Consider the following 15,540-nt stretch of genomic DNA (forward strand, 5'->3'; position numbering starts at 1 on the left):
TACGCCTTTTGTGCAGCAGTTTTCCAAGCCCTCCAGATAAATTGGTTCTCTCAGTTCCTCTGTGGAATCAAGGTACCACTATCTTCTTGGGGCAGCCAAGGAAACTGATGTTCACCTAGAAGTACTGATTGACTTCCCCAAGGCCACCCAATAATTTACCATTTACGGTGGAGCCAGGCTTGAAATTCAAGGGTCTATTCCAGATTCACATGCTTAGTCATTTTGGCCTGCTTTGCTCTTGATCATGACCTGTCTTTCTCAGGGTTGTCTGCCCTGCACTTACCTCGTGCTCTCTCTGTACAAAGTATGAAGTCCTTGTTGTGACTGTGGTATGCATTCCAACATGCTTTGCCTCATCTGGATGCTGGCCAGTCCTGGGTACAGCTCCGTTCGAATGGCTGTTTATGTAAGCAGAGACCCTTACAGAGTGCAGTCTGTGGCAGTCCTGTCTCCTTCACTGAGGAAGAACTTTGTCATTGTGCAGGATCTCACTTTTTCTCTCTGAAAAGAGAACTTTCTGTATGAAAGCCTTCACTGACTCACAGAGGTACAATTGAATACCTCTTCTTTGGACTATCTTTGGATTTATTATTTGCCTTTATTATGTGTTTTATTATAATAACTATTGAGATTATAATTTATACATCTTAAAGTTCACCGTTTTTGAGTATAGAATGTAGGTATGTTTGTTTATTCACTGAGTCGTGTAATGGTCATCATTGTCTAATCCTCTGAAAAGAAACTTCTGCACCATTTAGATTTTATTCCTTATTCTACCTTAACTACCTACACTAGATAGATTAGGAGATGTTTCTTCTTGAGAGCTTGTTTGGAGGTTCTAGCAAGGGAGTGCAGCTACTGAAGACCGGGCCTCCTCTAGCAGGGATGGGCGTCCTCTTTGACTTAGCACGCAACTTCGTGAAGGATGTACATGGAGTGGTGAGGGAGGTAGGGGACACCCGCCTAGCCAGCCAGATCAGCTGAATCAACCCTGGTGATCAGTGGGGTGACAGATGTTGCAGCCAGATCACCCTCACATCCGAGATCTTTTCTTCTTAATACTGTAGTAGAATCTAGTTTCTTGCCTTGTCTTTTTGCGTAGTATGATTATATTGAGTGGTTATTGAATGAAAGATTGTACAATTGAGAAAAAAACAACTCATGCTAATTGTTACACTTTTGAGAAAATTTAATTATGGGATAAGATTTTGGCTAGGTAAAAGTGGAATTGTGACTTAATTTTTTTTTTATTTTTGGTGATCTTTGCATAGTTAATTAGGACTCAAAGGGTCAAGGGCTATAGGAAAGTAAGACCATTGTTTCCACATTCTCTTTTATCTTTCTGTATCTGGAGGAAGGGAAGGGACAAAGGTAGAAGCCACACCCATCCTCCCAACCATCCCCGGGCCATATTCCAAGGGTCCTGCTCAAGTAGTTTCGATAGTTAAACAATTCCTAATTGCTGCTGATCTCGCCATTCCAAGCATGATGAAATCTCTTCAGAATACACTGGTTGACATAGTCCACCTTAGCGTCTCTGCTTGCCCAGAATTTTACTGCCAACACTTGGCTGGGGTAGTTGACCAATTTGTTCTGTCCTCTCTTGTGGTACCAGGTGTCCTATGCAGGCTCTAATGTACTGCTCTATTCTCCATGTGCACTTGGGATGCCGTTCACTGCTCTTTGTGAACCACTGAGGCAGCTCAGCTTTGACACATGGACTCCACGGTCAGACTGTGGAACCTGCAGTTCTTGTCATGGTTGGGGTTGTGAGTCCAGCAGTTTGATTGTGGGAGATCCTCAAATAAATTTCGTCTGAAGTGATCCCAGACTAGATTCTTTTGTGTGTATTCCAGTACAGTTCTGGCATGATTCATTGCCCCTGTCAGCCTATGCATATGCTGGTAGTTGCAATTGCTGAGTCAATTCTGCCTCCAGCCCCATCTTCTACATAAACCAATGGATATTGGAACTCATCCCAATCCTGCCCACTACACACTTGGTCCTGTGAACCAGAGGGAGCTGCAGCCTACTTGGGGCGACTCCCAATAATCCTCACCAGGCCCACTCTCTGCCCCAGTTCCCATACTTGTCAGCATGTACAGCAGACTTGTCTAGTCTGTCCCAAATCCCATTCAGCTCACATACAAGTCAATGGGCATTGAAGCCTAGTTCAACCCAACCAGCCCTGTTTTCCAGCCCACACACTTGCCGATGGGTACCACTCTCTGTCTAGCCATGCCTGCCCAGTCCTGGTTCTCAAGCTCACCAGACAGAGTGACAACGCAGGAGGGAGGTGCCCACTGTTTCTCTAGTGGGCCCACCCCCACATCTAGATTGTACACTCTCCAGGTGGTTCTTCTGCAGTTTGACTTGATAGCATCAACTCCCATCCCCCCCGCCCCACTACTGTTTGCTACCTGATGCTGCAGCAGAGCCCAACCAACCCACACCCACTCTGACTTATACTTGCACTGGTAGGAACAGTCAATGCAGCCTGGCTTTTCCCTGGTCCGTTCACATGAGGCCAACAGGTGATGTAGCTCTGTTCGGTCTGGTCTGCCCCAGTCCCAGCTCATGCTCTTTAGTGACAGTGGTGATCCAGATGAGATCCCTCCACATCGCCCTACCAGCTTTGTCCTCTCCCCGCTTGGGTCTTGCTTGTGCTGGTTGGGTGCTGCGACCTGGTCTGGCATGGCCTGCCTCACTTCAGCTTTGGTCAGGGTCCATGTTAACAGGAATCTGGAATCTGATAGGGATCTGGGATTGGAACACAGGCATTCAGATATGGGATATAAGCATTGCAAGTGGCATCGTAAATGCTATGCCAAATGTCTACCCTGTGGCTTGAGGCTCTGAGAGAATAATTGGTCCAGTTTGTGAGGTTGTGAGAATGGTATATATATTACTGCCTCTGACAGATTAGATTTGGGACTTTTTCAGAAATAAGAGAAATGGTGAAACTAAGACCTAGGAAAACATGAAATTTTCCACTTCTTTTGATGTTGTAAAAGCAAATCTTTGGAATGAGAAGGAAGATATGAGAAGGATATTTTATATTGAAAAGTTCCTATAAAGGCCAGTTTGCTGCTGTTTAATGCTGTTGTGAGGTACTTCTGTCTCTGATTAGCTCAACCAATTTTTTTTTTAAGATTAATTTTATTTTTATTGGAAAGTCAGATATACGGAGAGGAGGGGATACAGGAAGATCTTCCATTCTGATGATTTTCTCCCCAAGCAGCCACAGTGGAGGGAGCTGAGCTGATCTGAATCCAGGAGCCTCCTCTGTGTCTCCCATGTGGGTGCAGGGACCCAAGGCTTTGGGCCATCCTTGACTGCTTTCCCAGGCCACAAGCAGGAAGCTGGATGGGAAGTGGGGCTGCGGGGATTAGAACTGGTTACCATATGGGATCTTGGTGCATTCAAGGCAAGGGCTTAGCCACTAGGTTACTGCACCAGTCTCAGCTCACTTACCTTTCGATCCCTCCTGGAATGGATAGTACTGTCCTAGTGAGGGGAATGAATGAGGTTTTTTTTTTAAAGGCTTATTTATTTTCATTTCAAAGTCAGATATGCAAAGAGGAGGAGAGACAGAGAGGAAGATCTTCCATCCGATGATTAATTCCCCAAATGAATGCAATGGCTGGTGCTGTGCTGCCCCAAAGCCAGGAGCCAGGAACTCTTCCAAGTCTCCTATGCGGGTGCAGGGTCCCAAGGCTTTGGGCCATCCTTGACTGCTTTCCAAGGCCACAAGCAGGGATCTGGAAGGGAAGCGGGGTTCCCTGGTTTAGAACTGGTGCCCAAATGGGATCCCGGCATGTGCAAGGTGAGGACTTTAGTTGCTAGGCCACAGTGCCAGGCCCTGAATGAGTTCTTAAAGACAAACATTAATAAGTAAATGAAAAAATATTGCTGTAAATGACAAGAATATTGCTTTATAATATAGCTGTATTATATAGACATTATATATATATTTATATATGTATACCATTGGAGGTATCTTCTTTTTTTAAAAAAATTATTTATTTTTATTAGAAAGGCAGGTTATATTTACAGAGAGAAAGAAAAATGGAAAGATCTTCCATCTGCTGGTTCACTCCCCAAATGGTCCGAGGGACTGGAGCTGAGCCCATTCACAGCTCTCAAATGTCTGCAGTTGGCTGGAGCTGAGCCAGTTCAAAGCCAGGAGTCAAGAACTGCTTGTGGTTTTTCCTAAGCCGGTTCAAGGTCCCAAGGCATTGGGACATCATCCATTGCTTTTCAGGTTATAATCAGGGAGCTTGATGGGAAGTGGAGCACATGGGACATGAACTGCCCCGCCCCCATCCCCCCCCCAGGATACTGTTGTTTACAAGATGAGGATTTAACCATTGAGTCATCAGACTGCGTCTGAGGTTATTATCTTCTAATGAAGAAATTTTCTTATTTATATAAGAAATTGCTGAGACTTTACTGATGTATAAGTTGAGACAGTAGTTGAATGGAGTGTTGTAGAAAACTTTGTAAAGCAAAAATATATGAGTGGTATAGAAAGTTATTGGTTGCTGCAAAGGTGGTGTAGAGCCAATGAGAGTTTTTTATGAAAAGTGACTTAGGAAGGTCACAGGAGTGTGTAATGAGTGGTGTGAAGCGAAGTGAGCATGATGGAAATCAGAGAGGAATTCTAAAGTGACAGAGTGGTCTCCATGGCTCCAAATGGGAGCGAGTGTAAAGGAAATTTTATGACTCATGATTTACCAAGTTTCTTTAACTCTTCAAGGGGAAAACCTAAGGCTCTATTTACGCAGCTAAACACCTTTTTGAAGGTTACAAGTGAAGTTAATTGCAGAGTCCTGTCTGGCTTCCAGAAGTATAAACTTAAGAAGCAAAGACTGAGAACTAAAATAGATATTTGAAGGGTGTGCAGGAAAGTGGTGAAGTTGGGGTGCGCATTTGGCACAGCAGAGAAGATGTTGCTTGGGACACCCACTTGCTATATTGGAATGCTTGGGCTCTAGTTTTGGTTTCATTTCTGTTTCCAACTTTCTGCTAATGTGCATCTTAGGAGACTGCAGGAAATGTCTCAAGTACTTTGGATTCCTCTTGCCTGTATGGGAAACCTGGATTGAGGTCTTGGCTCCTGGATTTGTCTTGGTGCAGCCTTGGTTGTTGCTGGCATTTGAGACGTGAACCAGCAGGTTGCAAAGCTCTTCTCTCTGTCTTCTTGCCTTTTAAATTAATACAAATTTAAAAAAACACATGAAGCACATGTATTAATAGGCATAAATGCCATGGTGTCATTCCCTCCCATTGTTGTGCGATTATAGTTGGTATCAAATTTTTGTTAATTGATAATTTAGTGCAGTTTTTAAAAATATTTATTTATTTATTTATTAGAGATTTGTTCATTTTTATTGGAAAGTCAGATATACAAAGAGGAGGAGAGACAGAGAGGAAGATCTTTCTTCTGCTGATTTGCTCCCAAAGTGGCTGCAATGGCTGGAGCTGAGCCAATTTGAATCCAGGAGACTTGAGCCTCTTCTGGGTCTTTCTTTTGGGTGCAGGGTCCTAAGGCTTTGGGCCATCCTTGACTGCTTTCCCAGGCCACAAGCAGGGAGCTGGATGGGAAGTGGGGTTCCTGGAATTAGAACCAGCACCCAAATGGGATCCCGGTGCATTCAAGGTGAAGACTATAGCCACTAGGCTAAGCTATCGGTCTGGGCCTACAGTTGTTAAAAGATATACATTTTGATATCTGGAAGAATACATTTTGCTTTGTTGAGTTTTTTTAGCCATCACATAAATAAGAAAGTTATTTAACAATGTACTCTTAAGTTGTACCCCTTGTTACTCAGAAATGTGCTACAAAATTACAGCTTGCAATAGGACATAATGGCTTGTAGATAATTTAGTGGTGGCTTGGGAATACTACCCATTGAAGAATTGGAACCAGCTGTGAGAACTTGATAGAAAATTGTCCTTTCTTCCTGCAGTATTTTAAGCATATAACTTTAGATTTTTAGAGGGAGGTTTTAAACATTTGATAAATGACTTATTTTGAAGTATTTACGCTTAACATTTGTATGTTGAAGAACGTTTTGTGTTCAAATCAGTTGTACTTAATTATATTATTTAAAATTGTCCTGAACACGTAGAATTTACTATTTTAACCATTTTAAAGTGTACAATTAGCTTTAAACACATGCTACTCCAGTTTATTCATGGTTTCTGTTATTCATGGTCAGTTTTAGTCTCAATATTAAGTAGAAAATTCTGGAAATACATAATTCATAGATTCTAACTTGAGTGCATTACCTGTTCAATGCTGTTTCTTTCACATCATTTTACGATGTGTGCCCTTTGTGATGGGAATTATTCCTTTGTGCTGCTTGCCTGGTAGTCCCCGAGTACAGTTTTGCTTGTCATATTAACTGCTCTGGTATGCCAGTGCTTATGTTTATGCAGCTTATTTTATGTAGTAGTGGTTCGAAAGCATAAGAATAGTGATGCTGGTGATTCAGCATGAAACTGGAACACAAGTGGAGTGCTTTGTTTAAGTGAAAAGATGAGAGTTCTTGACGCAATTAGAATAGAAAAAATATGTGCTGAGGGTGCTGAGATCTGTGAATGAATCTCTGCCAAATTGTGAAGGAACAGGAAATTTGTGCTAGATTTGTTGTCGCATTTCAAACTGAAAATATTTTGACCAGAGTGTGTGATATGTGCTTAGTATGAAATTTTAGGATTTTATATAGTCTGCGATCAGACATCCACTGGGGTGAATTTTTTTTTAAAATATATTTTATTTTGAATTCTGAATTATGTCGTACAATTTCGTATATGCTGGGATTCCCCCTCAAACTCCCACCCCCTGACAGATTTTCCCCATTTTACTACAGTAGTGTAGTCCTTCATACAGAATCATGATTCTATCAGTCTCTTATTTAAGTGTACCCTGACATTATTGCTACAGACAGTGTCAGGCAGTCCAGCATCCCATTGTCTACATGTGTCCAACAGTTTCATTGGGAATCTATCTTTTGTCTGAAAGCAGGGATGCATGCTCCATTATTCCCCCACATCTGTATATGATAGACCCCAGTACTCTATCACTATACATTTTCATAATTGAGAAGGCATGAACCCAGGTCAACAACTGGGGTGGATGTTTTGTTATAAGAGAGGACTGCTGTACATTTGTCTTGAATATTGGTATCAAATTCTTGTCAAAATCAAACTCTACCTGTTTTATAAAAATTGCCAGTTCGATTTCCTATCACCCCTGCAGCTACTGCTCTTCTATTTTTATGAACTTGGCTGCTCTAAGTACTTCACATGTGGACTCATACAGTGTTTACTTATTAAAGGATTTATTTATTTGAAAGTCAGAATTACAGAGATCTAGAGAGAGAGAGAGAGAGAATGAAAATGAGAATATGAGATAGGGAAAGATCTTTCTTTTGCTGGTTCACTCCTCAGTAGCTGAGTGGTCAGGGCTGGGCTCGACTGAAGCTAGGAGTCTGAAACTTCATCCTGGTTTCCTCTGTGGATGACAAGGAGCCAAAGTACTTAGGTCATCTTCTACTACTCTCAGGCCATCGGCAGGGTGCTGGATTGGAGCGGAGCAGTCAGGGCTCACATGGGATGCCAGCATTGCATCTGCAGCTTTACTTGCTGTGTCACATGTGACAATGCTAGCTGCTGCAAGTGGTCATTTTTATCACCCTGGCACCATTGCCATTTCAGTACAAATAAGCCTTTGATGTGAGAGGCTGTCCTGAGCATGACTGAATTTTAGCAGCTAGTATTCCAGTTGTCAGAATTAAAGCTATCTTTGGGCCTTGACGAATGTTGTAGAAGGAGAAATTGTTCCTAGTTGAGAACTTTGAGCTAACACGTGGGAGAACTTGGAATTGAATGCAGACCTCATGACTGTAAATCCTTACCTGTAAGAGACTGAATAAAGCTAGTTTTCCACTGCGTTTCCTTGCTAATATTCCTACTACACAAATTTTTTTTCCCCTCAGCCAAAGGAATCTAGGATAAGTATAGTTTTTGGGAGACAGGTCATATGCAATGTGGAAATCTTGGGGAGTACTAGTGTCTCAAACATTAGACGATTAGAACTGTAATTTTGCTTGTCTGATCCTGTACTAATAGCTATATCTCAGGAATTTATCAGAGAAATAACACTCCTTTTTAAAACATTTTAAAGTTTATTGAAAAGGTGAGGGGATCACAGACACTTGTGGTCTGCAAACAGGGTTGGAGTGGATTGGAAGGGAAAGAGGAGTGGGTTTGTGTTTCTGCCTTCCCTTCTGTGGTCTGTGGGGGACAAGAGAGCACGCTGCTCCATGCTGCCGGCCTGCACTTGGGCAGGGAATGTGAGACTAGCACTAATTTTTAGGCATTTTTTTTCTGACAATCCTCACAGTCTGCTCCTGTCTTGATGGTAGATCTTTGTTGCAACTTTGCTGTGGTTTATACTAACATACTTACAACTTTATTAACCCATTGACTTCAGAAAGGTTGGCACTGTTTTACAGGTCTTCTGACAACATGGTAAGGATGTTCATCAGATAGAATAGCTCATGTTTTTCCAGATTTTTGTGGTGTTGATGTTATTGAAGATAGACCAGGGAGCCTGGGAAATGGTCTGTGATTGACATTTAAAGCCAATGAATGAAAAAATTGACAAAAGAAAATAAAAAATATCTTTTCCCTTCTAGTAAGATTGTAGCATTTGTTATAAATTGTAGTAATAAATTACTTCATTGAAGTCACATAGTTTATGATGTTCTTTGGCAGGAAAATCGTGAAAATATTTTATTGTTACAGCAATTTTCACCCAAAGCCATATTTCAAAAAGTCATTAGTGAAAGTTCTGGAGAAGTAAGTCACTGTCAACTGATATGCTATCAAAAGATGTATTGCTGTTATTTTAGATAATTTAGTTATGCCAACTATATGGGCTTCTTTTGAGTTATAAGTCTACATGATTTCCAGTAAAATTTTGATTTGACATATAAATATTTACTTAAGTATTTAATTCACTCCTAATGTAAATGTGAAGTTTTCTGTTCATGTAATTGTTTTCTCTAAATGTTAAAATTTATCTCTGCATTGAATTAAATACAATACTTTTTATCCCAGTAATTTGGTGGGTTTTTTTTTATATGTTGAATGATATAAAAGTAATTAGTAATGAAATGAAGCATAGATTGGAATAATAGAATCTTCTCTAAGTGAAACATTTCAACAGTTGTGATTCTTGCAAGAGTATTTAGTTCTTACACAGGATCTTTTATTGCTTGCAGTGTTGTCAAATTAAAAAGCAGCAGTATTTTAGATAGTTCAATTCAAGAATAGTCCAGAGTTTTTTTTTTTTTTTTTAAGATTATTTTGATTGGAAAGTTGGATATACAGAGAGGAGGAGAGAGAGAGGAAGATTTTCCATCTGCTGGTTCACTCCCCAAGTGGCCGCAGTGGTCAGAGCTGAACCAATCCAAAGCCAGGAGCCAGGAGTTTCTTCTGAGTGTCCCACAGGTGTGCAGGATCCCAGTGCTTTGGGCATCCTCGACTGCTTTCCCCAGGCCACAGGTGGGGTTCTGGATGCGAAGTAGAGCAGCCAGAATTAGAACAGGCATCCATATGGGATCCTTGTGCGTGGAAGGTGAGGACTTTAGCCATTAAGCTAGTATACCAGGCCTTCAGTGACCTCATGGATCCTTGTCACTGCTTCAGTTATCTACAGCAGTAAAGTAATACAAACTTTTCAGCTGAAACCTGTTTGAAAGAAAATCTGTCTTTATTTTGCTATTCTAAATTCAGTTGTGTTTTAGTCTAGGATATAATAATTTAGCTTAAAAAGGTTTTAATTTTTTGGAAACACTCAGTTACTCTTTGCCTTTCACCAGGCCTGAGCTGATATCATCGAACCTGTTTTTTTTTTTTTAATGGATATAATCATTAATCAATATTTGAGAATATGTTTACAATTACACTCTGATGTGATCAACAAGCTAGACATTGGACTGTATCCCTTTTTAAATCTTTTACATGTCTCTGCCTTATATCAACTATTTTGTGGACTGGGGTCCAGAATTAGTAGATCTATATATCATCTTTTCATTTTGTAACTTGGTTAATGAGTGGTGGAGAGGGTGAAAGGTCACAAATTGCAATGTATTGTGAATAAGTTTTGTTATTTAGATAAGAAAAGATTGTCAGGGGTTATATACAAGGGTCATTTAATCAGAATTTGAAATGTTGAAAAATACTTCCAGGGGCAGGTCACATCACAATTGAGTCTTGTGCTAGGCAGAGAGGACGCGGGAAAAAAGACAAGAATGTTATGAGCAGAGAGCTAGGAGATAAGCCTTGAAATAGTCACTGTCACAAACTCTGAGAGGACCTGTAAAACATTTTCTTTACAGTAACCTGTTAGACCTATTACTTGTAGTTCACAAATTTGGAAACTTCGAGTCCTAACTTTCCTAAGGTAGTTCTTAAGTGCAGTTTAGTGGGGAGATAGGAAGATCCTCCATCTGCTGGTTCACTTACCCAACTGACCACAATGGCCGGAGCTGAGCTGATCTCAGTTGATCCAAAGCCAGAAGCCAGGAGCCTCCTTGAAGTCTCCCACGTGGGTACAGGGGCCCATGAACTTGGGCCATCCTGCTGCTTTCCCAGGCCGGAAGCAGAGAGCTGGATGGGAAGTGACTTAATGGAGGAAAAAATATAAGAAAAAAACCTTGCTGATTTCTTTTAATGATTTATATTATTAGCAATTATTGATTTTTTTTTTTTTTTTTTTTTTTTTTTTTTTTTTTTTTTTTTATTATTATTGTTGCTTACATTGTATTGTGTAGTACAGTTTCATAGGCGCTGGGGATTCCCCCCACCCCTCCCATACCCCTCCCCCCATGGTGGATTCCTCCACCTTGAGCAATTATTGATTTTTAAAAACTGGAATATATTAACAATTTAAATTGTGTTAAAAAATATAATTTCCTACAGTCTACAGTTACTTACGTATTACTGTTTTAGGTAAAAATATTTGATAAGAGCATTTTAGACTTTTTTTTGGTGTTACTTCTTTAAGGTTTGTGTAGGAAAATCAATCCAGTGATGCAGTTTTCTAGCATTTCTAGCATTGTGTTTCCTTTGAATGAGATATGAAGTTGTTCTCCAAGATACTATATTATTTAATACCATGGAATTTCCTTTTTTCAGAATCCTGTCCGGAAGATTCCTGACTCACATGAGATAACATTGCGGCATGGCACTAAAACAGTAAGTTAAAAGATGAGCTTTTTTTCTCTTAATAACCGGACTGTCATGGACAAATGAACTAATAAGATATATTTGTGTTAAGGCTAGTTACACAATCAGTTATGTCGTAAAAGCTATAGATATTAAAGCAAGGAGAAAGATTTTATGTTTGGTCATATTTGCTGTTGCCTTTCATTTATAATAGGAACCCTTGTTGCCATTATTATTGTTGGCTCTAATATGCCTCCCTGTCACTGATACAGGAGCAGTATAAGTAGAAGAAAGAAATGAAACCCAAATGCAGTTTTGTTTTTTTGTGTGTGGGAAACTTCTTAATACACTTAACTTTATTTCTGTATCAGTAAAAGCCTTGAGTTTGTTCATTTTTCAGAAGAAAGTTCAGATAAGAAATGAACTTTAAAAACAGTCTCTGTATTACTTGGTATATAGATTCTATTTTTATAATTACATTTAATTATGTTATTAAAATTTATATGATAGTTGAGATAGAAGATGAATGTATTTTATTATAAAAGCACTAGAATGCTATTGAATGAGTGAAATATGCATATGAAATGAAAGGATAAAATTATCTTATTTTCATTTTCAATGAAACTACTTTTTTTTCTGAATATCTGGCATATAAAAAAGTATAAAAGCCATCTCATATTAAGAGAAAACATCATTTTTATTGGAAAGTCAGATATACAGAGAGGAGGAGAGACAGAGAGGAACATCTTTCTTCTGGTGATTTGCTCCCCAAGTGGCTGCAATGGCTGGAGCTGAGCCAATCTGAATCCAGGAGACTTGAGCCTCTTCTGGGTCTTCCCTGTGGGTGCAGGGTCCCAAGGCTTTGGGCCATCCTTGACTGCTTTCCCAGGCCACAAGCAGGGAGCTGGATGGGAAGTGGGGTTGCTGGAATTAGAACCGGCACCCAAATGGGATCCTGGCGTGTTCAAGAGGAGGACTTGAACCACTACATTATTGTGCCGTGCCCTTTCTTCCGTTCTAATATACTTGTTGATGCCCACAAATTTCTTTCCAGGGCAATCTTTTGGAGCAGGCTTTAGTGAAAATGAATGCTGTTGGGCAACTCACAAAGAAGATGAAAATATTATTAAGTGGGAATTAGGTAGGGAGTTATTCTAATGTTTTTATTTAAAAAATGGGTAAAGGATAATGAGTTACGAGATTTTTTATTTAGTGTTGATTCCTAAACAAAGCTTGAAGTATGGTTCTTGTAATCGCTTAAGTTTTCTAGAAATATTTTTACTATTTTGGTAAGTGATTTATAATCATAGAATAAAAGGGTAAGCAGCTAGACATTTATAGTTAATGTGTTATTGAATCAGTTGAGTGACTTTGTGTTAAAGTCTAATGCTTGTTGAAAGAAGGCTAGGGAGATACAAGTGAATTCTTTCTTTTTATTTAAATTTATTTGAAAGAGTTACAGAGAGTAAGAGAGATCTTCTATCCGCTAGTTACTCTGCAGATGGCCTTAACCGCCAGAATTGGGCTAAACTGAAGTCAAGGTCTAGGAGCTTCATTCAGGTCTCCCCTGGGCAAGGAAGGCAGTGCCCATGTCATGGACTGTTTCTCCCTGGCCATAAGCAGGAAGCCAGTGCACATCTTGCAGAGCTGAGCCTCAGCATGCCCATCTGTCCTTTGATGCAGGCTGATGGGAAAGGTTCTGGATCTATGCCAACTTATTTTGGGTTGATCTGATGTTCCAGACAGTGGAAATCTATCCTGTGGTCTTTGGGGAGAGAGAGGGAGAGAGAGAGAGTACGCCTCTCCATTGCCAGTCTTGTGAGCCTGGAAAGGGAAGTAGTTACCTGGAACCAGCTCCAGGGCCCAGGTGAGTGGCAGTACATCCTGGGCAAGGAGCCATTTGATTGACAGGTAGGTAGATAGGATTACATAGAGTGTGGGGAGGCTTGGCTTCCCTCTTGTGGCCCTTAACTAGGTACCTACCTGCCTATGCCATTTCATTCTGCCCTCAGAAAGCTCAGACCTTTTAATCTTAAAGTTTGCTGAAGGATACAGATTAATCACATGTTCTGTAACTACTTCCTGCTGATTGGGGATGTAGGCCTTGCCTATTGCAGGTTCAGAAATCTATTTCTATTTCATCTGATGGGTCCATCTCATAAGCTGGAGGAGTTCCACTTGGTACTCATGGTCCTCATTATTTACCCTTGCCTGTGTAGCCCCATGCCCTAGGCCTCAGGGCCTGCCTGTCCCAGTTGGGTCATGCAATCAATGAGACCAGTAAAAATTAGTTCTTTCTGCAAAAGGTAAAAGCTGAATATTTTTTTTTTAATTTTTTTTAAAGATTTATTTTTATTATTTTTTTTATTGGAAAGGCAGATATACAGAGAGGAGAGACAGAGGAAGATCTTCCATCCCATAATTCACTCCCCAAGTGAGCACAACGGGCCGATACTATGCCGGTCCAAAGCCAGGAGCCTCTTCCGGGTCTCCCATGAGGGTGCAGGGTCCCAAAGCTTTGGGCCGTCCTCGACTGCCTTCCCAGGCCACAGGCAGGGAGCTGGAAGGGAAGCGAGGCTGCCGGGATTAGAACCGGCGCCCATATGGGATCCTGGGCATGTAAGGCGAGGACCTTAACCACTTGCGCCACCGCGCTGGGCCCAAAAGCTGAATATTTTAATGTTGGTTTTTTTTTTTTTATGTTGGTAGAGTTTTATTTTCATTTGATCTGACGTTTTGTGCAGTAAATGTAAAAGAGCTTAAAATATTCACAATTCTAGTATTATTCTCGTGTTGTCACTTTGCTGTAGAACTTAGCATCTTCTGTCTTTATCTGGGAGAATAATCAACTTTGTATTTATGCTATTACCCTTTTTTGATAGAGGAGAATGTGTATCTGACTTATATATGTATGTATATAAATATGTATCTGATTTGTTAGGCTGTGTTGTTGCTTATGTTACACTAAGGATAGAGAAGCTTCCATCTTTCTTTTTTTCTCCCAAAATGGTGCTTAAAAAAAACCACTTCTTTCTTTTGAAAATAATTTTTTTTAATGCAAAAATATTGTTTAAACTTGGCTTTCATTTTTAAAAAAATGATCCCTGGTGATGTTTAAAAATGCTTAAAAAAATTACTAATGCATAGGGAACAGATTTCATGAATTTTGTAGATATAATTCCAAGAGTGGAAGTAATTTGTTCTGACTAGTTGTTTTGCTTTTTTAAACCAGGTATCTGCTTTGGGTCTGGATCCTTCAGGTGCCCGCTTGGTGACTGGAGGATATGACTATGATGTGAAGTTTTGGGATTTTGCTGGAATGGATGCTTCTTTTAAGGCATTTCGATCTCTTCAGCCCTGCGAGTGGTATGTAGTCACTTAATTTAATATTTTGCTGTTTTCACTTGAATTCCTTCTGTAATGATGTATATCCTATGACTGTACTGCCTCTATGAATGTAAAAGGAAATGTATGTTTCTTTCCTACAGTTTCATTAATTACTTAAAACATTTTGAAAGCTGGATATGCACCATTATCTAACTTAATGAGAAATTTATTTTATTTATTTGAGAAATGGAATGAGAATAAGAGAGAGGGACAGGAGAGAGAGACAGAGAGAAACAGAGATAACTCCCAAATAAAGTCCATATTCTTGAATCAATCCATGTTTCTCAGTTGAGTGATAATGAACCTACTGCTTTGAGCCACTGCTTGCTTCCTCCCAGGGCGTGCATTCGCAGGAAGCTGGAATCAGAAGTGAGAGCAGGACTTGAGCCTAGGAACTTGGGTGGGCATTCCAGTATTGAGTTAATTGTGTCAAAAAGCTGCCTGTGGTCTGTTTTTTTTTTTTTTTCTTTTTAAAAAATATGTACAAGCTTTAACCTTGCCTAGTTTATTTTAAAATAATCCAGCAAATATGTCCCCTTCTGCACCCTGTTCTGGTTCTCAGTTCTGCCAGTGGATGAACTGGCCCAGCCTGGACTGTCCCCAGACCTGACCCACATGTGTGCTGGCAGGTACTGTAACCTGGCATGGTCTGGGCTGCTTTTTACCTTGGTTCTTGCACTCACCTGCAGGGACTGCATGCTGATGAAGGAGTTTCCCAAGCTCCTCTCTCAGGTCTCCTCCCAGTGGCAGATCTCATGCACACTTGAGGGTCTTTTGCGCAGTTTGACTTTGTCTCCCTCTTGTCCTGACAGGAACAGTATCCTTGCTCAACTGGCCCACACCCATTCTGGTTTTTACTATTGGGTGATGCAGACCAGTCATTCCTGGTCCACACCCAGACACAGCTTT

The 15,540-nt window shown here is 40.4% G+C and overlaps 1 protein-coding gene across 3 annotated transcripts in view; it reads left to right on the forward strand.

The window, feature by feature from the left end:
- Nucleotides 1-15,540, forward strand: part of WDR70 (WD repeat domain 70) — a 201,456-nt gene that overhangs the window by 25,797 nt on the left and 160,119 nt on the right. For all 3 annotated transcript variants that reach the window (XM_040977476.1, XM_040977475.1, XM_040977477.1), the window contains 2 exons: nucleotides 11,215-11,274; nucleotides 14,477-14,610. In XM_040977476.1, the coding sequence (XP_040833410.1) occupies nucleotides 11,215-11,274; nucleotides 14,477-14,610 (194 nt within the window). The remainder of the gene's footprint in view (nucleotides 1-11,214; nucleotides 11,275-14,476; nucleotides 14,611-15,540) is intronic.

This window comes from Ochotona curzoniae, unplaced genomic scaffold (assembly GCF_017591425.1).
Source record: "Ochotona curzoniae isolate NIBS_2020 unplaced genomic scaffold, NIBS_Ocur_1.0 contig_2754, whole genome shotgun sequence".
NCBI classification, from domain to species: Eukaryota; Metazoa; Chordata; class Mammalia; order Lagomorpha; family Ochotonidae; genus Ochotona; species Ochotona curzoniae.